Genomic DNA, 27,382 nt, shown 5'->3' with positions numbered 1-27,382 from the left:
TAAAGGAGAGCAGGGGAAGAGCATCAGAGCAAGGAGTGGATGAAAGAGAGGAGGGGCTGACGGTCTACATGACCTTGAGAGAGGATGGGCAGGGAATGGGAGAGAATAGAGCCCTCTGTGTGCTGCCCCTCTCAGAGTCTGGAAGCCCTTCTGCTTTACTTCCTCAAATTGTGAGAGTTTCCCAAGCCAAGCCCAGCACATCTCAGGCCTTTCAGATAGGTTGGCCCAAAGCAAAACAAATCTCTGCCTCTTGTAACCACTGCCAGACCCAGGCTGCACTCTCAGCTGGCTGGCCACCTCTCTACGGACCCACCAAGTGTCGGGAAACAGCGAGGAAAACTGGTGCAACCAATACGGTTGATAAACAAGCTTCCACTTTATTGCGCAGTAACTTTCACTTATATAGTGTTTCTGTGACCACACCCCCACCACCACACAACAACATAATGTTTTATTGGACACCCAGTGTGTTTACCTGTAGCACAGCGAATCCCTGGTGCAGGTAGCACAGGAGTATGGGCCGATCTAATTGGCCCCCCAAACATGGGGTTGGGCATGGCAAAGGGGTCACACCCCCTACCTTTTCGGGAACATTCAGGAACATTCTCCAGCATTCTCCAACAACCAAGAACATGCAGATGTTCCTGCAAGGTGTCTGGGAAGAGAAATAAAACAGAAGAGATCACTGCCTTTGGGGGCAGTTGGAAAAAGTCAAAATAGAGTATTTTGCAAAGTGTGTGACCAGTCCTTTGTGCAGGATGGTGCAGGTGACACTCCCCATGGTGGTGAACAGCAGTCCTCTGCAGAGGCAGCTTACATTAGCCAGAGGAGATCTTACCCCTGGCTGTCTTACCCCTACCTATTTGGAACATGAGACAGGACATCCACCTTCCAGACCTCAGTCAACAGCTTCTTGTACAGATGTTCTCAGGGAATCATGAACCTGCTTCCCATTTTCTTATAGGCTGCTAAATTGTTTTGAGAAGAGTCTTATTGAATTAATATTGTTTCTGGATTGCATTATATTTGGTTGCATTAGTTGTTTAACATTTATATTTGATTGCATTTAATAACAGCAGAGAGGTTAAGAGGTTTGAAAGTGGATGATGGATTGACCTAGTTGTACTTTTACCGCCTTCTTCAGCAGATCTTGTTCTTCAAGACAATTTAAAGCGATGCTAGAACTCCAGATGTGCCCTTAAATTAGGCTTTTGGTTTACAAACTTAAAAAAACATAGTGAGCAATGAATCTGATGCATCTCTTTGCATGCGTGCCTAGGACCAAGATTTCTTTTATCAGAGGCTGAACTCTGATGGTCAGTTTCAAGTTGCATGTGGTACCTATGTTTAGTGCATAAACAGAAACTGAAATTCAGGTTGAGCAACATCCAGTATAAAAAGAAAGACCTAGCCATATCTGTATCGTTTCAGGAAAGGCAACCGCTGATTGTCTTTCTTTGTCACCTCTCGTAATTTCTGTCTTCTTTTTATTTTTGTATCAGAGGGTATTTGCAGGGAAGTGAGATGTTTATGAGTTGAAAAATTAAGAAGTGGAAGGCGCGGAAAGGTGACACAGCAAGGAGGAGCTCATGTGGATTTTCCCACTGGAGAATGGACAGACCCCTCTGGAGAAGGACAACGTAGCCACAGCACTACTGCATTTCGGGGCTGGGGGGAACGAGCTGTTCTCCGGCGAGAGGAACGCGGCGCGAACCGCGCGGGGCGGGGAGAGCCGTTGCCACCTCCCTCCCGTTAGGGCGGGGAGAAAACAAAGAAATAAATAAATAAAGGAGAAAAAAAAAAACACGAAAGAAAAAAACCCAAACCCCAACGATCGGCTCCGTCGCTATGACAACGGCGGGCGGAGGATCGCCCGGCCCCGCTCTGCCCTCCCCCGTGGCGCCGTTTCCGTGCCCTCCCCGCGGCGAGCTCGGCCATGTCGCTGCTGCGGGGATCGCGGCCCCGCGGCGCCGGCAGGAAGGGCCCCAGGAAGCCTTCGGCAGTCAAGCGGGACTGGGACGTGAGTGCTTCCCCCTGCCCCGCTGCCGAGCCCGGGCCTCGGGCCTGCTGCGGCCTCGGCCGCTCTTCCCGCTTCTCCTGCGGCTTGCGGGCTGCAGGCGGGCCCGGCAGCCGTGACGAGGGGGGCGGCGCCGTAGCCTTTTGCCAGCTGGTGAAGGGCTGGGGAGCCTCCGTACCCTCGGACCTGCCGGCGGCGGGAGCCTTTGGAGGTCACCGTTCTCCGTGTGGACTCATGTCTGGATTTCCCCTTTCTGTGTGGGGGCTTGGGCGGGGAGGGCAGATCGTGACGGGAGTTGTGTGTGGGTGGTGGGGACATAGCCCCTCTCTCGGCCTTGATGCTGTTCGAGATGAGGCCCCCAGCAGTCAGGGCAGGGGTGTTGTTGGTCATGTCCCGCTTCACTGAGGGTGGAATGCTTTGCAATGCCATACAAATGGGAGTTGACGTACAATGCTAGCGAGCTGTATTGTAAATTAGAAGGTTGTTTTTTTTTTTCCCAAGTGAATCTTGGAAAAAAAAAAACAAATTCGTCCTCAGTTCTGCCTTGTGATGTGTTCTCTGGTTCCTGTTTGCAGAATACTGTCCGTGATTTGACAGTCCTCCGTGCAACTCCTGAGGACATAGTAAGTTTGTTATTATTATTTATCCACTGCTGTTCCTTTCCTGTAGCAAGGAGAGGTAGCTGGTTGTCTGGGGTCAGTGTTTACCATTCTTAGGATGTTTTCTGCCAGTGTTTAATCTCCTTTTTTAAGCTTCTGAAAGTACGGCTTCTTCTGTGTTGGTTCTTTACAATATTCTGCATCCAACAGTTTGTGTTTTTCAATTTTTGTTTCCATGGCGGTAGCCATAGTTGCTATTTTAGTAAAGTGTATGTCATCATAAAAGCATAAAAACATAATCAAATCAAAACTCAGTGAAGTCTTGTCTCTGCTGGAAGGACTGAAACACATGGTTTACTTTATGAATCTCTTGAGTTCTGGGGATATTAAATTTTAATTTTAAAAGTTTAGCTTTTTTTGGTTTTTTACACTGAGCAACCTGTTTAGTATGAAATATGTGACTTCCAGTTTGTTTTCTGTGGTAGCACTTATTCACCAGGTTGGAATAGGCAGTATGAACTGCTGTTGCTTATAGATTTTGGGAGGGGCTTCAAGACACTTGGGCACAACAGCAAAGAGAGACTAGATTCAATAAATTACTGTCCTGATAGCTCACAGACACTTCAGCAAGCCCCTCACAGGTTTCATTTGTGTAATTTGTACTTAAACTGAATATATAAATAACTGTTAGCATATGTCAGGTAACTGACATCAGGAAAATGGGGTGTGTGTCTTCATGCAAATTATAGGTGGTAGTGTTTCTTTTTTTCCTTCCCTTACAGCTGAGAAAGTATTTACTGAGTCAGTGGTGTAGAGCAGATGTAAACTGAGACTTTTGCCATTCACCTCTGGAGTGCTTTAAAGTTTGTTGGTCTTAATGGCATTTTACACTTCCAGATGTATCTGAGGCTGTCATTGGTACTACCATGAAGTTAACATAAATGTTATTCAATGTATGTATGATACAATTAAGAAGAGTTTGTTAGCATTACCCTGCAGATTTTGATTTAGATTTTCCCTTGATTTTGAGATGGTTTCTTTCATGTTTACCTAGTTGCGTCGCCATGAAATACACAAATCAAAAAACAAAGAGCTGGCACATCTGGAACTGCAAGAGAAAGCACTCAAAAGAAAATGGAGGAAGCAAAAACAGCTGGCTGCTGATTCCCTGGAGAAAAGGAAATTGACTCTGATGCGTGAGGTGAGAGCTAAATTTTCACTTTCAGCTTGGTGCAGATGATTTGCAGCAGCAGTGGAAATCTGCTCTTGGACTTAGGTCAACATTTGCTCCCCTTGTTAGATAATTTGACTCCATATAATGTGTACACTCTCCCTCCTCTGTGTTGGGTGCATGCAATGATTGGATTAGGCTCTCTAACATTAACTGATCTGTACAGTTGCTCATTTGATCCTTGTTGCCTGGCTATGCCCTCTGTAATTCTGCAGGCCTCTCTGGGTCTGAAGAGGAACTGTTTGTGAAGTTAAAACTGCGTTCTGTGAGAAAGATACATGTTCTTACTGCCTGTCTTGCCTTCTTCCTCTGCCTAGTATTTTTCATTGATGGAAATAGGCATGTTTCTCTTTCTGAGAGGAACATACTTATATGCCATTGTTTGTTTAAGAGAGATAAAATGCAGAGTTATAGGGGTAGAAAGGTTGAAGCAAGAAATCAGTAAGAAAGAGCTTGTCTGGAAGGAAAATTGACAGAACTTGGGGAGCCATGACTGCTAGGATATGACTAGAAAGACTTTTCAGTCTGTGTCTCACCTCAGAGCACAACCACTCTATATTGTCTCCTTTTCTCTGTTACTGTTGTCATGGTTTTTACTTACTTCTGTGAGAGTGTATCTTCCTAAACCCCTTGAATCCTACTCAGTTACAAAAGACTCAAAAAAAAAAACCCTAGGAAGATGCTGCTACTAGTGTGTTTTTTCTTTGTAGTTGTAGATTGAAGAGAAGGAGCAAAGGCATTTAAAGGGATAAGCAAAATTTTGATGTTTTGAGGATTTGTCTGCCTAAAAATCTGAATGAAAAACATTATGCGTTAGTCTCTGTAATTATGGATTGTTGAGAGTGAAAGTTAGGATCCTGCTAATGTTCAGCTATTAGAGAGGGTGAAAACAAATCAGTCAGGGTAATTTTGATCTGATTAAACACATCACCTTACTTTTAATTGCCTTAGGGTTTGGGCCAGGTAAACATTAGATGGCTAGATGGAAAGACTAGATTTAGTATCAAGTGTGAAAACTGAGTAGGGATTTGGAAAAGTAGATAAGTGAGATGCTTGCTGAATTATGAGGAGAAGTGCAATATATTGCTGTGTAATTCAAGCTCAGAAAACTAGAAAGACACAAAAATTTGGTGTATGGGAAACCATTTTGACATAACAAAGCATAGTAAAATGGAGAGGGAGGGAACCAGGTGAAATGCCACTGCCTGCAATTTTTGAATGAGGCTGAATATAAATCGGGACACCTGCCAACCAACACTGAAAGAAACTGTAGCAATAACAGCATATAGTCCTCTGAAACTGCTGCAGACCAGTTCTTATGATTCCTGGGAGAGCATATATTGTCTCACAGTTCTCAGATTTTGAGTAGAAGGACATGCATGAGCATGTCTTTCTTGTGGGATCTCCTGAATTACTTGCAGTCTCTCTGGCTCAGTTTGATTAACTACAATGAAGTAGAGATCACTTAAAAATATCTCGTCTCCTCTCAGGTGTTTAAGTGTAACTACCTTCTTTCCAGGTTGTGGAATATAATTTGACTAGTTTTTCATTTCCAGGTTTGTGAATGAAACCACAAGTCAGTTATCTGAGTTTTGAGTTGTGTTCTGCCCACAGAGCCATGTCCCAGTCACCTCCACTGGCTCACAGTAGGTGAAAGCCTCTTGCTTTGGGCTCAAAGACCTCCCTTGTTAGGTGGCAGCTGTTGTGGTGGTAGGGAAGGACTTGAAATACTAAGGGAGAGAGACAAGCTGTCTCTTGGGAGAAAGGTATGGAGAGACCCAAAACATCTGATGCCAGAGGTAGACACCTGTGTTTATGGATGTTGAAACTTTTATGGCTGTGTCTGGCTTTATTTTTAGGCTGGATTTTCAGTAGACTGACTCATAGAATCATTTAGTTTGGAAAAGACCCTTAGGATGATCATTGACTCCCAACTGCTAACCTAACACTGCCAAGTCCACCATTAAACCATGCCCCTAAGCACCACATCTGCAGGTCTTTTAAATCCCTCCAAGGACAGTAACTCTACCGCTGCCCTGGGCAGCCTGTCCCAGTGTCTGACAATCCTTTCAGTAAAGAGACTTTTGCTGATATTGAATTTAAACCTCCCTTCAGGCCATATTCTCTTATTCTGTCACCTGTGAGAAGAGACCAATCCCCTCCTTGCTACAGCCTCCTTTCAGGCAGGTGTAGAGAGCAGTAAGGTCTCCCCTCAGCCTCCTTTTCTCCAGGCTAAACAACCCCAGTTCCCTCAGACATTTTAAGTAAGACTTGTTCTCTGAATCCTTCACCAGCCTCATTAATTTTTTTGGACATGTTCCAGCACCTCAGTGTCCTTCTTGTAGTGAGATGAAACAACAATGAAACAGATATTCCTGAAATACTTTGATTTAATCAGATAGTGCAGTTTTTATGTGTCTGTCACATGTAGGTAAGTGTTGTTTGTCCTGACAGCATCGACATCAAGCAATTTGAGGATGCATACTGATTTTTTTTAATTGCCAGATGTATGTTTTGATGAAAATGTCATAAGCACCCAGCTTCTTGTTTGTGTCTGGCTGGTAGCAGAAGGGAGAGAGAGGATTGGCTCTAATGAGAAAGAATCAGTGCTGTAGGAGGCTCCAGACATGATAACTCTTAAAGTTTTCAGGAAACAAAGTGCCTTGTGGTCACTCAGAATGAAATATGGTTTTCTGATGTCTTCATTAAGATCTAATTTCACAGTACCAACTTTGCAAACATCTTTTTGGCTGTTCTCTTGCTAATTTTCTAGAAGAACAATACCAAAAACACGAAGGAAAAAATCAGTCTGCTTGGTATGAAATACTTCTTTATGTGCTATACTTTCAGATTCTGTCTGATCAATACTATTTGCCAGCTGTATTGGAACGATCTGATCAGGCTATGGCTGTGGCAAAAGACTTGTTTGGGGATGCTCCTCGCACACGAACAGGTAGACCCTTTATATGTGGTAGTACAAGTAAGATTTTCTCCTTTGTTTTTGTAAATAGTCTAGCTTGGTAAAATATTCTTTTTAACTATTTTCCTCTCGTAACATATGATCCTGTTCATGTTGAATGAAACACAGATGAGAGTAACACCCCCCATGGCAGGGGAGAGCAAGCTGTGGCACATTATTCTACTGATATGGTCCACAGTGGAATTTGGATCACTTACTGTGAAATACCTGGTGCTCACCACTTCCACAACCTATCCACCAGCCTATACAGAGCACTGCTTTGAGCCATTGAAGTAATTCTGTTTCTCATTGCTACATGGATTCACTACTTGCTCTTGGATATCACTAAAGATTTATCAGCAATTTGTGAACAAGAGTTTTCCTATCCTGGTTTGTGGGTCCTTGTGGTGCTGGAAGGCAGGATTGGCTGTTTGCATGTGATATCTTAAACTTAGATTATTTACTCTGTAGGATGCCATTCTGTTTTGCTTATAATCACAGTTTCATCCTAGATGCTGCTTCTGCACAAGTGTCTGTACACAGGTGAGAAGGACAGAAGCCTGGTACACGGCCAAATGTTGTAGGATAACTCTATGGTTGGCCTTTGGTAGTTGTTTAAAGCAACATACACCCCTATGACCCTTTCTGTTCAAGGTACAGGAAGGTTTTTTTGGTACTAAGTCCTGTGACGTGCAGCAGACCTAGTCCTCTGTGTTGTTCCCTGTTTTGTCTGATTCCTCTAGGTTTCCCTAATGTAACAATGGCTCCTAATTGTGAATCATCTCAAAGACCCATTGTACAAAAATGTGATCCTCACACCCATCTTTCAATCCTTAGTGAATCTGTCATGGATTCCCAGGTAATGTATATTTATTTCCATGCATGTCCTGTGGCTTTTTTATTTGCACAAAATAAGAATACTCAAAGGTAGAGTTTCCTAGCAGGTGTAAACCTGTCTTCTGTCTATTGTGTACCATGTTGATGACATATGTAAAAAATGGTGTTAAATTGAGGTGAGTTTGTTTTGTGAGACTGTGAGAATTGTGATTTTTTTTGGTTTCTCAACCCTGGAACATGAGAAACACCAACATCTTGTAACTCTCTCATGTTATCACGCACTCTCTTAAATACTGTAATTATTACCAAGAGAACAAATTGCAGACTAAGAAAAAATATTCTTGTGTCATTTAACTATTTGCTAGTTATTGAAATATGCCTCTGATTTTCTAATTGTGTCTTCTTGTCGGGGACAAAGCCAGTTGGGCTTGAATTTATTTCTGAAGAGTACTCCAGTTAACTCCACAGCCTTGGTTAATCCTACAAGTTTAATTTTTAATAGTTCAGATTATTTTACAATTATTTAGATTTTGTAAAAAAGCCTTGAAATTGTTTCTACTTGTTTAAAATTGCATTTAGATTGCATTTGCATTCAGTTGTCCTTTTGTGACATGAATTGTACCACTGGTGCTCACTGTGATTTTAGAACAGGCATGTGACAGTCCCAGAAAACATCTCAGTGATGAAGACCAAAAGGGCTGTGGGAGCAAAAGTGATGGTGTCATACTCTCATCATGTTTCCTACTATCATGCACAAATACCTGCAGTTTCAGTTGCAGTACTTCTCTTTGACATACTTTGGTGTAGTATTTGGTTTTTGATCATTCGTTTTTTGGGTGTGGGGGTTGTTTGGTTTTTTTTTTAATGGGAAGGCTTGATTGTGTAGCAACAGTGGATTCATGCTGCAGGATAGGCTTAAATTTTTAAAAGAAATGTGGACTCATAGTTGTCTGCTGAGGTGGGAGATTTTCTTTTCCTTGTATGCCTACAGAAATCAAAGTTAAATGCTGTCTGGTGAAGCATAACCAGAAGCTTAGAAACTTGTTAGTTAGGGGAACCTTAAATCCAAATTTGATTGCTTAAGTTTTGCTTTGATTGTGGGACATAGGTTTCTATTTTCTTCTGGTTGCATTTTACACATAAATATAAATGTAATTTTGCATATCTCGTTATGAGGTGGTTTAGCTAGTAATGTTAAATAGCTGAAATTTTAGGAATGCTATAATTGAGGTAGCTTTTTCTGTCTTCTGCCTGACATAGCTGTGTATTTGTTTCATACAGTCTTTAAAGCTTCTTTTAAAATCCTACAGCGTTTGTGAGGTTTGTTATTTAATAGAAATCATCCAAATAAAAATATTTGCAGAGACAATTGTCAGTATCAGTATTGGGTACTAAAGTCTCCCAAAACCGTTCCCACAAAGATGAGTGGGGTTTTCTTTATTTTAAAGTTTGTTTTGAAGGTGGAGAAAAACTAATGAGTTTGGGTTTTTTGTTGAAATAGCTCCAGAAAATTGATTTCTGACTTCTCTGTAAGGAAAAACTGAAACTGCTCTGAAGTCTCTGTTGTTTTTGTTGCTGTCTCCTAAAAAGGCTCCTAATGAAGTGGAGGAGGAAGCATTATCAACTTATCCATCAGAAGATGGACACCATGACTCTCTGAATTTGAAATCCAGCATCAGTTCTCACAGGTCAGTACAAATATATTCATTCAGGCTTATAGCTTCTTAAAACTGAAAATAGATGTACTTAAAAGGCTGCTACGTGGGTATAGTTAAGTTAGTTTTTCTATTTCTGCCCCTTCTCCTTTCCTTACCTCAGAATTCTACGAATATTGTTTTGTTGTAAACATTTAGATGGAGAATGAATGTGAGCTGGGAACTCACCTGAGCTGTTAGAGATATTTTTAAAGAGTGCTTTCTACAATGTACAGGTAGTTTAGATTCATGCTATTATCCTATTACAATTCACTGTTCTGCTTGTTTTGAATGTAGGCTACTTCATTTACTACAAGAAGACAATTCGTTGATGAATTCTCCATTGTGGGCTGAAAAGGATATGAGAAAAACTACTTTATCACAGGAATCAGATATGCCTTTGACTCCAATAGCTGTTTCCACATCATTGAATCAGTCAGGTTGGAACTGCTAAATCAATACTCCTCAAGGGCTGTTAGGCTCTTCACAGGATCCTGTCTGGAATTCCTTTGCTGGGTGGGGGTGAGAGACAGAGACATGTGCTAATTTGGCTCAGATTAATTTCCAGACTAAGGAGCCAGCTCTTCTAGTAAAATTATTTTATAAGATATTACTTTTAAGAACATACTTGAAATATTTCATATGTGTATTTTTTTGTTTGTTTGTTTTGTGTTGTGTTGTGTTTAAATCAGCCCTCAATGCTACCAATGTAGTCAAGAGAATCTCTTCAAGACTTCAGAATGAAGGTGGAGAAGAGACTGTAGACCCCACTTACACTGTGAGACAAGTGCTGAACCCACGTGCAAGGAAACAAAAGCAAATTGCAGGAAAAAGTTTAGTACTTTTAAAAGTAACATACCTTAATTTGACCAAGGTCTTTATTATCATAAGAAAATATAGGTTAAAAGGGACCTTTGGAAGTTTTGGCGGGTCTAACTTCTAATCTTGATGAGGGACAGTTTTGTCCAGCTGGGTATTGAGCAGGATGGACATTCCACAGTAGTCTGTAGTGTGTTCCTCTGTATTCTGCTCATTTACTGACAAAGTACATAGGTATCTGGGAAGCATAAATATGGCCTTTTGATGCTAACCATTACCTTCATAGCTGTAAAATTCTCTCCTGTCTGGGGCTCTTCTGTTTCTGGTACAGGTTTCTGTTCTGTGCTGCACTTATGATGCATTTCAGGCCCTGTAATATACCCACATTTATATATGGGAACTGATGTGAGATACCAACTGTAACATGCAAGTATTGTTGTAAAGGAGTTGCTCACTAAATACAAGACCTGAAAAGCAGCTGATATTTTGCACTGGTATTTCACTACCAAACTATTTCCATGGTTTTAACTGAGTCAGCGGGAAGTACAAACAGGTATCCAAGATAACCTCTAAATATCCTAATCTAAGATATTTAGGATAATACATTCTAGTGGAAGGTGTCTCTGCCCATGGCCAGAGCATTGGAAGTAGATGATATTTAAAGTCCTTTTCAAACTGAACCATTCTGTGGTTCTGTAAAACACTATCCAATCCTACTTGAGAGGCAGTAATGTGGTGGCAGAAAATGTCCTTTTTGATTATATGAAAATAACTGGGGTGGCTGAGGATGTTCTTTGACGATCCGTGTCAGGTCAGGGCAAGACAGGGCCTCTCCTAAGATTTACTTCAGTAAACACTGTAACTTCATTGGTATCACAGTGCTTTCTACAGAAGTTGAAATCCCAATGACACTTTTCCCTCCTCTCAGTGAAAAGAAAACAAACTGCACAGAACTCCACAAGGCAGAGGACAGATGATTCTCCAGCTAGTTCAGTCTCCATTGACATTCAGAAGGACAACAAATCCAGCCTAGATACTCTCAACAGCATGATACATGAAGTGGAGCATGAATTGGAGGAATATGAGCGATGTACGGGTCGTGAGGTTCAAAAAACAGAGAGAAGGGAAGGCCTCACTGGGTTTACCTTGTCACTGGTGAACGCGCTCTGCCGGTTAATGCGCTACCTGAAAGAGGTGAGGAGACTCTGAGTAACTTCTGTAGAGTGAATGAAAAAGGGTGCCACCTTACTTTACAGATGTGAACTTTGGTCTTTTTCTGTCTCCTTATGAGTTTAGTTTGAAGTCTTATGATACTTGCCTATTAGTTGAACTGCATGCAGTCAGGAGTTAAAACTTTGCTAGGAACATTATCCCTGATGAAAAAACTGCAGTGAAAGTCTCTCAGTGACTGTTAGCAGACAATACCAATTAAAATAGTTATAAGTTTGTTGTTTAAATATGTTCAGATTTGTAGCAGGGTGTCAGGGTTTAACGCTGGCCCGGCAATTAAACCGAGTGACAGATGCTCTCTATTAATCTCTCTCTCCTCCTGATAAAGAAAGGAGAGAGAATAAGGGAGAGAGAATTGTGGGTTGGAAACTAAACTACACAGCTTTAATGAAACAGTAATGATAAATAGGAAAAATTACTAAATATAAACAAATATACAGGAAAATGGATACCACGTTCCTCCCCCCTTTTCCCCCAATAGCTCTCACGTCACCACCGAGGCTGCAGGGCAGCCCTGGGAAAGTCCAGGCTGGAATCCTGGAGTCGGCAGCAGCTGGGAACTGGAGGCAGGAACACACAGATAAGGGCTGGCACGGATCAGGACCACAGGCAGAGGAACGGACAGGATCCTTCCAGGATGCCGGGTGAAGGAAGGGAAGCAGGAAAGGCAGGAAGGGCAGGCAGCCGGAAGCTGGAAGCATGAAATCTGGCTTGGCCCTCATGATGCCTCAAATTTATACTGAGTATGACGTATATGGGCTGGAATACTCTGTTTGGTCAATTCTGGCATCTGTCTTGTCCGTTCCTCCTCAAAGGAGGGCTGCAGGTGGGACCTCTTTCTTCCTTCTGGAGGGTAAAAGTTTTCCTCAGAGCTGAGCAGTGTCCCTGGCTCTGCACACCAGTCTCTAGCAGTAACTATAAACATCAAGTGTTGTCACTCCTAGAAGCAGACACTGTCTGAGAAACTTGCTGTTAATTTCAGCAAGTGCAACTACTTACAAGAGACTTAGCTAAAAGCAAAAGTACAAGACAGAAAATCACCTTTATCCTGGCCCAAACCAGGACACACGGTATTAACTACAACCTTGTTTAGAGATGAATTTTCTTCCTTTGTTTTCCTCTCTTGTCATTAGAGCAGTGGATCCAAATCCCCAGTTTTCTTTGAGGGATTCCTTCCCTCTCTGTTTCTATCTATAGTAGCAACTTCACCTTAAGCAAGAATGACCTGAAGTGCTCACTTTAGCAGTGCACATCTGGCTGTCAATGGCATTGCATGGAGAAGAGGACCTGTAAGCTGTGTAGAACTTCTTTTTCAAAAAGAAAAGGAAAAAAGTGTGCTTGACTTCATCTCCAGCGCAGAGTTATTCAAGATGCAGCAGTGGCTCACAGATTCATTTGGCTTGTGTAAAATCTTAAACTAGGTTATGGGAGTTCCAACCCTCTTAATAGATGCAGTAGAATATTTTATCTAAACCCCAATCCTCAGTTTTAAACCAAAGGCAATAGATTGCTAATGAATGTGGAACTGGTTTTTGGTTCTTTTTCAGAGTATACAATAATTGGGGGGAAAAAACAACACCTTATTTAAGAATGTGATTTTTTTTTTTCTGGATCTAGAACACCTTATTACCCTGCATTTAGTCTGTGTGGAATAATTTACTTTCTTTAAGACCTGGAAGCAAATGCTAAATGGTCAGTTCAAGAGTGAAAAGCCACTACTACCAGAAGATGGACCTTGGCAGAGAAGGTCTTAGACTTTGAAAGAAGATAAGAATGACTGAAGTTGTAATACCAAAGCAGGGTATTAAATTTGGTTCCTTTGCAGTTATGGGGAAGGATTTTGTGGATTTTGAGTAGAATTCTTTCCATTTATTAGGAAAACACCTATTTAATATTTGGGGTTTTTTCCCTTCCTAGTTGCTACTTTCTCTTTATGAATGTAACATTCAGTGTATCTGAAGAGGTTTTATCCTGTTCAAACATAAGGTCAAGGAGTTTAAGTGTTTAAGGTGACTTCTTATTTTAAAAGAGGTGTACCAACTCTTACTTGTATTGACAATTTTTACTGAGCACCTCTATGATGTTGTTTCTACTTTAATAGATGTGTTATAATTTCTTCCTTCTGGGAGTTGATTGTTGTTTCAGAATTGTCTGCTAACTTTTTTAGATTAACTACCTAAATGTTGAGGAGAAATATATATATAAATCGCTCAAGCTACAAAGATGGTTAGTTGTGTTCAGAGTTGCTCAGTAGGTAGACAGTGTGCATCCTTAACTTTTGCTGACTTTTGTGCTTTTCATGGAACTTGAATTTCTATAGAATTTTAGAATTCACTATGAAGAATCACAGCTTGCCTGAGTATTTCTGAAAGCCTGGTCACCATGGTGATAGGAATAAATTAAGTGCTCTGTGCACCGTCTGTTTTGCCTAGCCAGGAGAGCTAGCAAAGTTCTAATCCCCAAATTACAGCTATCAATGCATTTCAATAAAATGGTTTTGAAGCAGGAAACTTCATCCATGTGAAGAGACAATGCTGGTAATTTCAGCTTGTAAAAGTTGTCAAGGCAGAAGATCAAGGATGTGTACCATTTTCTACAGTGTCCTGGAGTAACATATAAGGAGCAGTAAGCTCTCTGACAGTTCTCAAGACCTGAAAATTGGATTTTGTCATGAAAGTAATGAAGTCAACCTAGCAAAAGGGGGAAGAGCTGCTAAAAGTATGATGTGGTATATACGCATTCCTGATTTCAAGTATGAATCTGTATCGGATATAGCAGGTTTTTAACTTTTCTCCCTCTTCAGAGTGAAACACAGCTTCGTGAGAAAGAAGTGATGAGACAGCAGTACGAGGAGATGTTGAATGAACACAGAGAACTGATTGATGCTCTGACTGCAGAAATACTTCTAGTGAGGGAAGAAAACACTACTATACAGGTATTGAGCCCCAGTTCCTCTCAGAATGACTTGTTAGAATACTGAGTTGTCTTGCTAGTGTGCGTCGTATGTCTAGGAGATCTTAACAATAAACAGGAATAAAACTGTAAAATTAAACGAGGAGTTTGATAATTATGGTCAGGGGGATGGGGCCAGAAAGGATTGTTTGGGAAGTCAACATTTTACCTTCCTGCATGATATTTAACTTTAAAGCCTGAGATAATGATATTTCTGTTAATCTGAGCTTTACTTTATTGGTCTGCTGGTTTAAGTGTCTGCATCTAAGCTTCTATACTGGTAACACTACAGGAGCAAGGGAGCAGACTAGTTATAATCCTGCATATTTCTTTTTTCCATTTCTCAGTGGAAATAGATTTGTTGAATGGTTACATTTGGAATGAAGCAATAAAGCTGCCTTGTAGAGGGAGTGGAGTGATGAGTTAGAAAAAGAGAAAAACAAAGAATTTTGGAGGGGCAGGAGAGAAAATAAATGAGAAACATGGAGATACCAATACTTACTACTTCACTGTAATCCCACAAATTCATACAGTGGTGTTAAGAGACCAAATTTCTTCTCAGAGCTGCTCACAGTACATAATCTTACTACTGTTGCTAGAATACCTGAATACTTTTCCGCTACTTGAAGGGCTCTACAAGAAAGCTAGAGAGGGACTTTTTACAAGGGCATGTAGTGATCAGACAAGGGGCAGTGGCTTTAAACTGGAAGAGAATGTATGTGGGTTAGACATCAGGAAGAAATTTAAGTGTGAGGGTGGCAAGTCACTGTCACAGGTTGCCCAGGGAGGTTGTGGCTGTCCCCTCCCTGGAAGTGTTCAAGGCCAACCTTGAGCAACCTGGTCTGGTGGGAGGTGTCCCTGTCCATGCAGGGGGTTCCAAACTAGATGATCCTTAAGGTCCCTTCCAACCCAAACCATTCTGTAATTCTATGAATACAGAATTCTGTATCTGTCTTTTTTTTCCTTCATCCTTTAGAAGAAGCTTCAGCAGTACATGACAGTAACAGATGAACAGCTGCTCTCTCTCACACAAGCATTTAAAAGCCTCCCTTTTGTAGAACCTAGAAGAGAACAAAGTCCAAACCATTTTGGAATTGCAAACACAAGTCCAGTGAACGGCCAAGGTGTGTGTGTGCATGCAGGTGGGAAGAATGAGATGGGAGCTGTGGCTAGTTAATCCCTATAGTGGAAAATTTGGTATTTAATAGATGTCTGCTTGAATAAATACCTCTTGCTTGAGTATTCATGTCACTTCTGGAAATTCATATGCCATGGGTTCTGCTTTGAGCACAAGGAGTGTGCTACAGGTTATTTTTTAGCAGTATTACAGGTTGTATTCCATCCCTCCTGGCATTCTGCTGTCTGGGTCAGGACTTCAAGATTAAACTTTTAGCCAAATCCTGGGCTTGAACTTTTAAGTGATACGTAGTTTGGGTTTTTTTAAAGTGCGGGGAGAGGACTAGCATCCTTCCATTAAGATGAGTTTAAAAGTCAGGTTTTATTCTGAGGTTCCTAAAAAAGAAAAAGCAAACAGCTGAATCAGGACCCTACCTTTCTTGTTTACCACCTTGCTGTTGCTAAGACAGCTCGACAGTGTGAGATTGCTTCTTCTGTAAAACACTGGAGGTCGCTGCTGACCAGAAACAGCAGCTGCTTGGGCAGAAGTCTGTTCTTGATGTGTTTGACTTTATGTCAGAGGTGAATGAGCAGTTGTGTGATACATACACAGGCTAAATTGATGTAGTAGCATTGATGGCCAAACTAACCAAACATGATTCACCTTGTACTTTTTACATTCTTTCACCGTGGAGTTTTCTCCCAACTGTCTTCCCCTGTTCGTTGCTTAAATGGACAATTTCTGCTCTCAAGGTCAGTAACTCTTTGTGAATTCCAAGATTCCTTGGAACTATTTGTATTCTTTAGTTAAATGTTGTTTTTTGGACATTTTTGTGGTAAAAACCTTTCTTCCTGACTGTTTGTGTGGGGTTCTCGGGAAGAAGCCATGTTCCAGACTCCCTTTTTTGTGATTTGCCCAGGTTTCATAAAAGCAAATGAAAAATCCAACCCCAAAATATAACCCCCAAGCAATCAGAAAAGCACCCCTCAAAAAATCCAGCCAACCAAAAAACAGACCCTCCTGCCTCATAAAAATCCCAAACCGTGCTATTCAACAGTTCTGCAAAACTAGAATTTCCCAATCTTTTTTCCTTATTGGTCTCTCTGCTCAGGAAAAGTTACCTCCCTGAGCAGAAAGCTTCCTAAAGTACAAAAAAATGCCTTCCTCCCTCTGAAGGAGGTCTCTTGTATACTGAAGACATCTGACTGGATGTGCCAACATTTGAGATACACACAGTTTCTGTGCTAAAACTGATTAATAGAGGACTGCACTAGAGACACCAGGGTGGCTGAGAGAGGAGTTGGGGGTATATCATAGTGGCACGTAGCACGTGAGGGGGATACTTTAGAAATGGCAGTGCTGTATGGTGAAACAGGGCAAAAAGATGTTGCTCATTTCTTGCCACAGTCATTGAATAGTGGGTGGCAGGTTTTAAGTTCAGTCTCAGAACCTCACTAGTGTGAGCCACAAGCAGTATCTTAGGCAAACAGCCTTTTCTGGTTCCTAACCTTTGAAGGATGATTTTTTTTTATTATTTATTTATGTCTCTTGCATTTTGGGATCAGGTTATGTTCTGCTTTTTTTCCATTGATGTCTCTTTTGGGAACAAATGTCCCAAACAAAATTATGAAGAGAGAATTCAAAGATAGCACTGCTGTAGCAATGGATGTAAGTGTATTAAAATAACTGGTCTCACAGTTCAGCTACGACTTTGATTTCATGCTGTTCATTTTGTGCCTCCTTGGTATGTTCAAAATAGATGGCAACGTAGACACAAGATAGTGGTAATTAAATACAGAACAATTAACTTTTTTTTTTTTTACTGAAGATATATCCAATTTGAATTCATTTATAAAAAATATTTTCCACTCCACCACTGTTGCCATCAAATTTATAATATTTGTTAGGACAGGTACGTAGGTTTGCTTTTCTCAAGACAGTATTGCCAAAGGCAGCTCACTGAAATATGTATTCCTCACAAGACACATCTGTAAGTCCTGTGCATGATCTATTAACAGATCACTTACTAGTGCCCTGAAGCTGTGAGGCTGCATATAAGAACTCTTTTTGCTTTTAAGGCCAATGAAAATTTGTGTTATGCTCCAGTGAAAGAATTTTGTACACAAGGAATTTAGTAATCTGTGGGGAACATATTCTGATCTGTTTTATCAGATACCTGAACATAAAAGTTGGTATTGAGAATTTTCCCTGGTGCACTAAGATGATTATTATATGATTTTCTTCTTTTTTAATTCTATCCCTGTTTTGTTTTGTCTCTTCCTTTAGAAAAGGCTGATGCAGGCATCAGGGATGGTATGCTGAAATTCCCACGAGAAGAGCTTTCTTTTAAGTTTCTCCAGAGGTCAGAAGCTTCAGGTGGTGCAGGAGCTGGTAGAAGCTTGCCACCTCATGTCTTCCAGCCAGCTGTACTGTTGTCACCTCCCCGGCAGAAGAGCAATCAGGAATTGTCTCCCCTCCAAAACGGTGAGGTCTCTCTGGTGATAGGAGACTTCAGAGTCTGTGTAGCATGTCACTGTTTCAGTCTCACACTACCTGGATTCCTTTTCTGTGGAAATTTTAAAATTTGTATGATCACTGACCCTATAGCTGGAATATAGCTGGACCCTATATCCTATTTCTGCACACAGATATGCATTTCTTTTCTTCCTATGCCTGTTGCTATACGTTCTTTAGGGGTTTTCTTTGTCCCCTGCAGTTCTCCATCTACTCTGTGCAGTCCTGCCAATGGCAATCAAGACCAGCATTTTTATCTTATACTTGTTTTGGTTGTTGCTTTGGTATGATTTGCTGTAACTTTTTGCTTGTTTATAGCAAGCATATCATCAGGTTGCCATCTGCTGATGGTATAATCTGGCCTCCATCACCTTTAATGGTGCAGCTACTGAAGACTGGAAATTCAGTGCACAAACCAGGATGTCTGTAGGCTGCATACTCTCCAAGAAAGGTTTTTCTAAAAGCTTTGGGAGCAGGTTTCCACTGGGTTTTATTTAATACACAGGAAGTAGTTGGAGAACTTTCATGTGTAACTGTAGTGTTGGATAATCAAATGTACTCAGTCTTCAATAGCTATAGGCTTCAGGAGTTTTATAGGTCAGCAGCTCAGTTCTGGCTGTTGGGAGGAAGAAAGTTTGTCAGGGGTGATTAAGGAAGGTATTTCTTGTTTAAACTTAATGCAGTGAGCAGAAGGGAGAACCCTTTGTGACTCTCCAAGCTAGCTGTTTCCTCCTGCAACTTTAATTGTAACCACATGCATCTTACTGAGTGTGCTTAGGCCCTTGCAACCCTCTGATGTGGAGAGGTGGATAAGTCTATGGATAGCCTGATGACTGCTGACAGGAAGATGGGCACTGTAGTGGCATTTTGTGCCTACCCTCCTTTTTTTTCCTTCCCCCTTTCAGCTGTATTGCTGTGCAAGCCTTTTCCGAGTCAGAAAGTCAGCCTCTTGGGTTTGGGTCTTTTCGGTCTAAGGATTTGGCAGGATGATTGAAAGTTTTATATCTAGTTTGAGCTTTTAGTGGTCACCTATGCTGCAAGGAGTCACATGATAAATCAGGAGGAAGTGAACTAAAGGTAGCTTCTGCAGAGAACATCTGTCTTCAGTCCCACTGAGAACTGTGTAGATGTTGTCTGTTATTTGAAGCAATAGAAAACTGTATTCATAGACTTCAGTATAGTTTAGCTGTGTAAGAAATGTATTGTTACTCTAAGACTGTTAATGATCCTAAATGGCTCAACAAATGTTAAACTTCATGAATGTTTATGAAAAAATGTTCATAAAACAGATTTATGTGTAAATTTTTCAATGCCATCCTCTGCTCAGGAGATAAAACTAAAACTTGGGAAGGAATGGGCTATTTGGTATATAAAATACAGAAAATCTGGTTTTGATTACAAAATCCAACTTGGACTTAACGTGTAGCAGCTGACAGTACTGTAAGGTATTTGGTCATATGTGAGGTGTTATCAGTGGTCAGCATTAGCACACAAAAAATACCTAACTACTTTTGCTGGCCAGAGTGCTTCCCCTTTCTTAGAGGCTGAGTAAATAGCTCATTTTATTATTATGCCAAAAGTCTTATTATATTTTTCTAGAATTTTTGCTACCAACTCAGTATAGATAGCAGAAGTACACCACAAACTTAGAGTTTATTAGGTAAGATAAGTGGATTTTAGAAAATGAATTACTAAGAAATAGTGTTTGATCTGTCATCTAAGAAATTCAAGACAAATTATCTTGTTCTCTTAGACTTCTTTCTTAGTCTCTAACTAAATGATGTAAATGTAAGACTATTTGGAATAGAAAATAGTAAACCCGGTGAGTTTTTGCAGCAGGATCTTGCATAGAGTAACTTTGATCAGTAACATAATACCATTCCAGCTGGATGTTACAGTTCAGTTTACTACTTGATTATTACTAGCCTGAGGCAGTAAAGTCACTGTTAGTTCCTTGACAAGGATCACCTCTCTTTCCTTACTGTTCCTTTGTTTCTTTTTAGTAGCATTTACAGCCATTTCTCAGTTTCCTGAAAACACCAAAAAAGAACCATGCAAGGAAAGGAGCTCACCTTCTTCCCCGCAAACACAGAGCACAACTGAGGAAAACTCTCTCATCTCTCAGAGGCAATCAGTTCCTCCTGCAGACAAAGGCTTGGAGAGTTCCCACAAGAAAAACAGTCTGTCCTGCCCAGGTGACACTAGAAAAAACAGCACAGCTGAAGAGTCTTCTCAAAATGGTGATCTCCTGAGACAGATAGCTGAGCTTACACGACAGAACTCTCTAATGAAGGCTCAACTGAGCAAATTTGGAAGCTTATCAGAAGACAGAAATGACTGCCTACCTCAGCCAGACCCAATACAAAATATAAATCCTAGTCCAGACTCTTCACAAGGACAGGTGAGAATTTAACAAAAAAGGATTGCTGAATTCATCTTTCTGCTTTCCCATAGATTAAAAATAGCATCTCTGATGCTTTAAGAGTCTTTTTCCCTGTTGTCAAGTGTTTTAAGGAAAAGAATAGAAAAAAAATATTATTTTCATTAATTTACATGGAGACTTTGATTTTTATCATTCCTTAAGGATGTCAATACTAGTTTCTTATATTGGGCCATATTGTGTATGGGTGCTGAAAGGCCCCAAGTGTGCAGCACACATAGAAGGATCTAAGGAATCACACATAGAAGCTTAGGATAAGGTTATGCTGCAAAAGGAGAGGTATGGTTGCAACACTGTCAGGCCTATCTCTTTTACCTTGAGTAATCATAGAATGGTTTGGTTGGAAGGCACCTTAAAGATCTCTTAGTTCCAATCCCCCTGCATGGGCAGGGACAACAGACCAGGTTGCTCAAGGCCACATCCAGCCTGGCCTTGAACACTTCAGGGGAGGGGGCAGCCACAACTTCCTTGGGCAACCTGTGCCAGTGTCTCACCACCCTCAAATTGAAGAATTTCTTCCTAATGTCTAACGTAAATCTTTCCTCTTTAAGTTTCACACCATTTCCCCTTATCTTCTTACTACACACCCATGTAAAAAGCCCTACCCCAGCTTTCTTGTAGGCCTCTTTCAGATATTGGAAAGTCATAGTAAGGTCATCTTGGAGCCTCCTCTTCTCCAGGCTGAACAACCCCAACTTCCTCAGCCTGGCTTCACAGGGGAGGTGCTGCAACCCTCTGATCATTTTAGTGTCTCTCCTCTGGACACGTTCCAGGAGCTCTGTGTCCTTCCTATGCTGGGGACTCCAGAACTGGACACAGCACTCCAGGTGGGGTCTCACAAGGGCAGAGCAGAGGGGGAGAATCCCCTCTCTTGTCCGGCTGTCGCTGCTTCTCCAGATGCAGCCCAGGGCACTGTCGGCTTTTGGGGCCGGAAGCACACACTGATGGCTCCTGATGAGCTTCTGGTGTACCAGTGTCCTTCTCCTCAGGGATGTCCATAATCTTTTCTCCTCTCAACCTTTATTCATGCATGGGATCTCCTCGACCCAGGTACAGAACCTTGCACTTGGCGTTGCTGACCTTCATGCAATTTGCATGAGTCCACTCCTCAAGCCTGTCAGGGTCTCTCTGGATGCCATCCCTTCCCTCAACACAGTTTGGTGTCATCAGCAAATTTGCTGAGGATGCATTCGATTCCAGTGCCCATGTCACTGACAAAGATGTTAAACAGCACTGGCCTGAGTACCAACCCTTGAGGAACTCCACTCTTCACACATCTCCATTTGGACACTGAGGCACTGATCACAGCTCTATGGGTGCAACCACCAGCCAGTTCCTTATCCAGAAAATCCATATTGAATCCATATTGTTCCAGTTTAGAGATCAGAATGTTGTGTGGGACAGTGTAGAATGCTTCGCACAGGTCCAGGTAGATGATGTCTGTTGCTCTGCCTTTGCCCACCCAGGCTGTGACCCCACTGTAAAAAGCCACCAAATCAGCTAGGCAGGATTTGCCCTTAGTGAAGCCGTGTTGGCTGTCATCAGTCACCCCTTTGTTACCTGCTTGCCTTAGCAGAGCCCTCCTTAGGATCAGCTCCATGATCTTGCCAGGCACAGAGGTGAGACTGGCCTGGAGGTCTCTGGGTCTTCTTTTTTTTTTTTTTTTTCCAGTTTTGAAAATGGGGGTTATGTTTCCCCTCATCAGTCAGCAGGAACTTCATCAGACTGCCATGGATTTTCAAATATGATGGGCAGTGGCTTTGCAACTTATCTGCCAGTTCTCTCTGTAGGTGAATCCCATCAGGTCACATGGACTTGTGCATCTTCAGAGTCTGTAGGTGGTCTACAGTGGTGGGGATCTTCCTCTCCCCAGTCCCCAGCCTTTGGTTCCAGCAACATGGAGAATAGTAACAGTGAGAGCACTGCAGCAACCCACAGGTTCTTTTCAGTCTTGTAAAATACATATTTAAATCTGTGCCTTTTACCTCTCTTACTACTGTGACCCAAAAACCTATGAGATTAAAGGTGATGCAAGTACATCTCTTGCAAATACTTGATTACAGTGCATATACAGTTGGATCTGTCTTGTCTGTCCTGCTGTGTGGCGAAAATTCCAAAATCTTTAGGGAAGAAAGAACTTGAAGGCTTCACTTCACACAGAAAACCTTTAATCTGCAACTAAACAGCTATTCAGTGGCACCCCAGTGAGTGGAATTACCATCACAGAAATTCCTGATCCCTGCCCTTGCTGCTGTCTTTCCTGTTGTTCTGTCACAGTGGCTGAATTACTTTTCAATTAAAGATCCTAAAGTTTTTTAATTTCCTCATGCAAATATAGGCTGAATGTTGTAACATTCCAGATTTTATTATGTTCTGTAGTGTTTAGTCATTTAGTTGTACAAGGTGATGCAAATGTTGAAAAATGTTGATTTTGTGGAAGCAGTTACTGTAGGGAGAGGGGTAGAGGTCAGAGTGGATGAAAACCTGGTTTAAAGATGAGTTCTATGATACTTCTAGAAATACGCTTTTGCTTCCCTACACCATCCTGAATGTGTCTCTCTCCCATAAAATATTTTCTTAGTTATGGTTAAATGTTGGACGTTTGTTTGGGTTTTTTTTTAAATTGTTTATTTTAATGATACAAACAGTAGCTGTTTATTTCTATTTGTAGGAAGACCAATTAAATATTATTGGTTATAGTAAATTAAGGACCTAGATACAGGACAGTGGAAGGGACAGAAACAGTTTTTTTTCACAGGGGATGCTATGTAATTATATTTCTTTTTGGGTTGAAATCAAATGCATAGAAGTATTTGAAACAATAGATTGCATGCTGTCTTTGAGGGTGCAAATTCAAAGTTTTTAACTGGAAGTAATTATTCAATTATCCAAGTAGACTCATCTTGTGGTAGCCAAGAGCTTGGAGGAAAGAATAGCAGAGCTGAATCGTCAGAGTACAGAAGCACGAGATAAACTGCTGCAGCTAATAGACCAGCAGAAATCAGCTGCCCCTGATACAGTCCCACCAACAATATCTTCTGCTCTGCCCCCATCCCTAAATAATACTGGTAAGTATCCAGCTTCAGGAGAAACAAAATCTAGTAAAACAATATTTTTCCCCCTTTTGGGAGTTCACTGCTCGTATGTGATTGGATCAGCAGTTGTGGTCAGCAGTACATTTGCTCTTAAGGACTGTGTGTTGCAAACACTCTTAACTTTAGAAAGCTAAAAATATATCAGCTAAACTTCTCTTAAAGTTATTTTCATAGTAATTTACTGCAAATATCATGCTTCATGGTAAATCTGTTCTTTGTTATGTCATTCATTGTCTGCAGAACTGTTCTGCTACATAGTCACTGATGGGCAGAACCAGGCTTTTTTAATCAGTCATCTCTGCAGAGACTTTTTTAATCAGTCTTTCCTGCTGGGACTGATCAGGGAAAAAAGTCTAAGAGTTTACATCAGGCTTCTAGAAATCACAGCGTAGTGGTTATCCAATTCTCAACCACATTTTAATTTTTGGTATTTTGGATGCTCTTTCCATTAAACTATCTTGCTGAGTTACTGCCAGTGCTAACAGAAAGAAATAACTGAAGCTTCCAGTCATATGAAGGGAATATTTTTGCTCATTCCACAGATTAGCTGCATTGTTTAACTATGAGCTAGAACACTCTCCAGCAGGTAAAGGCTGCTTTTGTCTTTTCATGGAGTTACTACAAATACTGGCAGAACTGCACATGAGCATGTACACATCTGCTGTCTAGGACACGTGCTCTTCCCTTCCTAAAGCACAGAGGATGTCTAAAGGGAGGGACTTGAGGGGGAGGAGAGACATATTCATGCAGCTGGATATGCAATGACTCATGCAATGGATTCATAATACTTACAACACTTCTATGGCTGTTGTAACATAAACTCAGCACAGTGAATAAAATCTTAAAGGAACAAAGTAGAGAAATCAAAAGGCTCAGAGACTCTGATTGGCAAAAGTCAGAGGGTTTATCCATGGAAGAATCATTCTGTGGTGCATGTTGTGTACTTTATCTGTAGTTGCTTTCAACATCTGTCATTTCCAGAGAGTGGGTATGGGGCTGATGTTTATCCTGATATTTTGTGTCTGATCTGTGTATTCTATGCAATTGAAAAGTTATGCAGTGGCCCTCCAAAAATGTGAAAATGAAATTAATGCTTTGCAATGCTGCTGTGTTCTCATTAGATTTAAGCTATTATTTATTGCCTAGAAAATGCAAGGAGGACAATGGAAGTGTCTATTCCTGTGGCAGTTGCTATGGACAGCTCTAAAGAAGATAGTGTTTCCTCTGCCAGTACAACCAGTTTAAGAAGGTAAAAGTTAACCCTTTACTATTTCATTTCTTGACTGTCCAGCAGAAATGGTTCACAATGGAAAAGTTGCAGTGTTCTTCTTTGGCTTCATGGACTTCCCCTGATTCTGTTATACTCAGCTCTGTGGAAATGGGACAAAGGTCCTATAAGCTTTTTCACAACTTCCATTGTTTGTTTTTAAATTTCTTGCCATGTAACATAAGACAGGTGACAAAGGTTGCTGAGGCATCCTAACTGAGGAAGTGAGACACGATTCTAGTGGTCACTGCCATTTTTGACTTTTTCCATCTCATTTTCAATGTCTGCAGGTGTGTAGGAGACTCTAGCAAACCTTATACACCCCTAAGTGCCACATCAGAAAGTGTGACATTAACTCCTGTCAGCCAAAGACCAAAGGTAAGACTGAAGGATCTCCAGCCAGAAAGTTTGATTGCAGTGCCATGTAAGGCAAAAGTGAGACAGATAAACAAGAGAGCTCTCTCGTACCTTAAATCTTTTAAGGCTAATCATAATCAATTCATGGCAGTTTGGATTCTAGACAGTTGGTAAGGGGCCTGAGTGCTAGTGACAGAGCTGTTATTTACAAGAGAATAATCCTGTAACTACACTTTATGTTGGGGCATCTTCCTGTGCTAGCCCTGGGTACCTCTGGCAGTCTTTTCATAGTGACTCCAGAAAATTTCATGTAACCACCATGATGTGCTAGTAGAACCACATAGAAGAGGCAAGCAAGCTCTTATCTAGCTGTTGCACAGGTCAGTTGCTGAAGGGTAAATAAATCCAAATGCAAAGAAAAATGGCCAGTCTGGATCTTTGATTCCTGGTGTGTAAAGAGAAGAACAGACTACAGTGGGGAACTGCAGGCAGTACTACAGTCTGGTAAACCACACACAGATCTTTTTGTTTGCTTGAAAGCAACCATGCAATACTGTCTTTCCTGGTGTCCAAGATAACCTAAATTAGGAGTGATAAAAAGAAACAAAATTAGGGTCCAAGGCTCCCTGTTCTGACAGCAAATAGTACATCTTCAGTGAGGAAATTAGGAATGCTTAAAGTAGATGTGGCTTAAACCAGGTGTCTGAAGTAGGTGATGTGGCTGTCTCTGTGGTGCCAGTGGCAGACAACTGCTACATATTGGTGAATTGAACTGTAGCAATCTTACACAAGCTGCAACTAACTAGCAAGTCTGTGAGAAATTTGTAATATATTAATTTCAACTGGTTTCTTTTGTTGTAGGTGGAAAAGCAAAAAGAAGAAGGCTGGTTTGCATTGTCAATGCACATTATGTAAAGGAAGCTGCTGTCAAGTCCTGTATTTTTAAAAATTTTTTTATGAACCACAGTTAGATCACAACAATCCCCCTCTCCAGTTGTACAGTTTAACTCTAAAATGCTTTCATGTCAGTGTCACACTGTAGGAAATCCTGGGAATGAGTTTCTAAACTGGACAGGATGCAGTGACGTTACCCTTTTCCACTGAATAGATCTATCACAAGATTGTAGACTGTTGTAAGCAATACAAATTAACATCTGACATCTGCATTAGATATGCTGAAGACAGGAGGTTTTAGAAACTGCATGTGAAACTTCCTGGAGTATTTATTTGTCCAAGATATGGGAATGAAAAAATAAGAAAAACTGAGATGAGGGAATGTAACTATATTCAAAAGCAATGTGGAGATTAGGAAGCCAGTCTGTTCCTGCTGGCTAAGAATTTGGATTAGAAATAATTTGTTCCTTCTGTGGTTTACAGTTCCTTCCAAAAGTTGTGTTTTCTGCCCAGTAAACATATCAGGGATTACATCTGGGCTTGAGAATTGTGTTTTTAAAATCTTAATATTTTTATAGCAAATAATAAAGTGACTATTTGAAGTTGAAATCAGAATCTCTGTGTTCTGTGTACTAAAGTATGCTCTTCTTGATACAGCAGAAATCTATGATAGGTACAATTGTGTTAAGCTGCTTTGATACGTATGTATGTAATATTGACCAATTTTAATATTGTTTTTATTTGACTTTTTAATGTAGCCACAATTTTATCACTTACAATAAAATCTAGGACTGTGAGGAAATTATTATATATCTCTTCCTTACACTGTAGTAAACCTGGGCAAAAACCTTTATAATGGAGATTAGAAAAAGAAAACCATATCTGCAAGTCTCAAAACCAGCTTTTAAGTTGCTTTAATATTTTCTTTCTTTTTAAACTATCAAATTTGCCTCCAAAGGTATTTTTGGGGTGTGGAGTGGACACAAATCCTTTAAATCCTTTCAGTTTTAGAAGAATGAAGATAAGTTAATTCTTGATTTTCCATTTCCTGTGAGGATTGTTTGTTTTGTTTGTTTTGGTTTTGTTGTTTTGGGTTTTTTGTTTGTTTTGTTTTTAAGGGTAGGTTTCTTTTAGTCAGATACAGAATATCTAAAAAATGAGGGATTCACAGGAGGACATGTTCAAATATTCACTGACATTTCTAATATTTATTTTTCTATTGTTAACTTTGGGAAGTGAAGAAGGCTCCAAGTCCTGTATTTTGTGAAGCAATAGCTAAAATTGCTTGGAAGAAATCCCTCAACTCATGCAGTGGTATGAATTGCAAGGTTAGGAGGGACTGCATCACACACATTAATAC

At 40.8% G+C, this 27,382-nt stretch overlaps 1 protein-coding gene across 5 annotated transcripts; it reads left to right on the top strand.

The window, feature by feature from the left end:
* Positions 1 to 1,769: 1,769 nt before the first annotated feature.
* SPICE1 (spindle and centriole associated protein 1) lies at positions 1,770 to 26,631 on the top strand. Of its 5 annotated transcripts, XM_071760885.1 has the most exons (17): positions 1,772 to 2,020; positions 2,593 to 2,640; positions 3,671 to 3,817; positions 6,698 to 6,800; positions 7,550 to 7,665; positions 9,234 to 9,331; positions 9,635 to 9,777; positions 10,030 to 10,170; positions 11,085 to 11,350; positions 14,190 to 14,321; positions 15,315 to 15,462; positions 17,742 to 17,939; positions 19,976 to 20,370; positions 23,306 to 23,477; positions 24,651 to 24,753; positions 25,062 to 25,149; positions 25,990 to 26,631. In XM_071760885.1, exons 1-17 carry the CDS (start codon positions 1,937 to 1,939, stop codon positions 26,041 to 26,043), a joined length of 2,436 nt encoding a protein of 811 aa, XP_071616986.1. In that variant the 5' UTR covers positions 1,772 to 1,936; the 3' UTR covers positions 26,044 to 26,631. The 5 variants fall into 5 exon arrangements, with proteins under 5 accessions (XP_071616968.1, XP_071616986.1, XP_071616958.1 ...); XM_071760857.1 differs by lacking the exon at positions 17,742 to 17,939 and having other exon boundaries at positions 1,773 to 2,020; XM_071760848.1 differs by lacking the exon at positions 17,742 to 17,939 and having other exon boundaries at positions 1,773 to 2,020; positions 19,973 to 20,370.
* The last annotated feature ends 751 nt before the right edge of the window (positions 26,632 to 27,382 follow it).

Source organism: Heliangelus exortis, chromosome 1 (assembly GCF_036169615.1).
Source record: "Heliangelus exortis chromosome 1, bHelExo1.hap1, whole genome shotgun sequence".
Classification (NCBI taxonomy): Eukaryota; Metazoa; Chordata; class Aves; order Apodiformes; family Trochilidae; genus Heliangelus; species Heliangelus exortis.
This window is presented reverse-complemented; position numbering and strand designations above follow the sequence as displayed.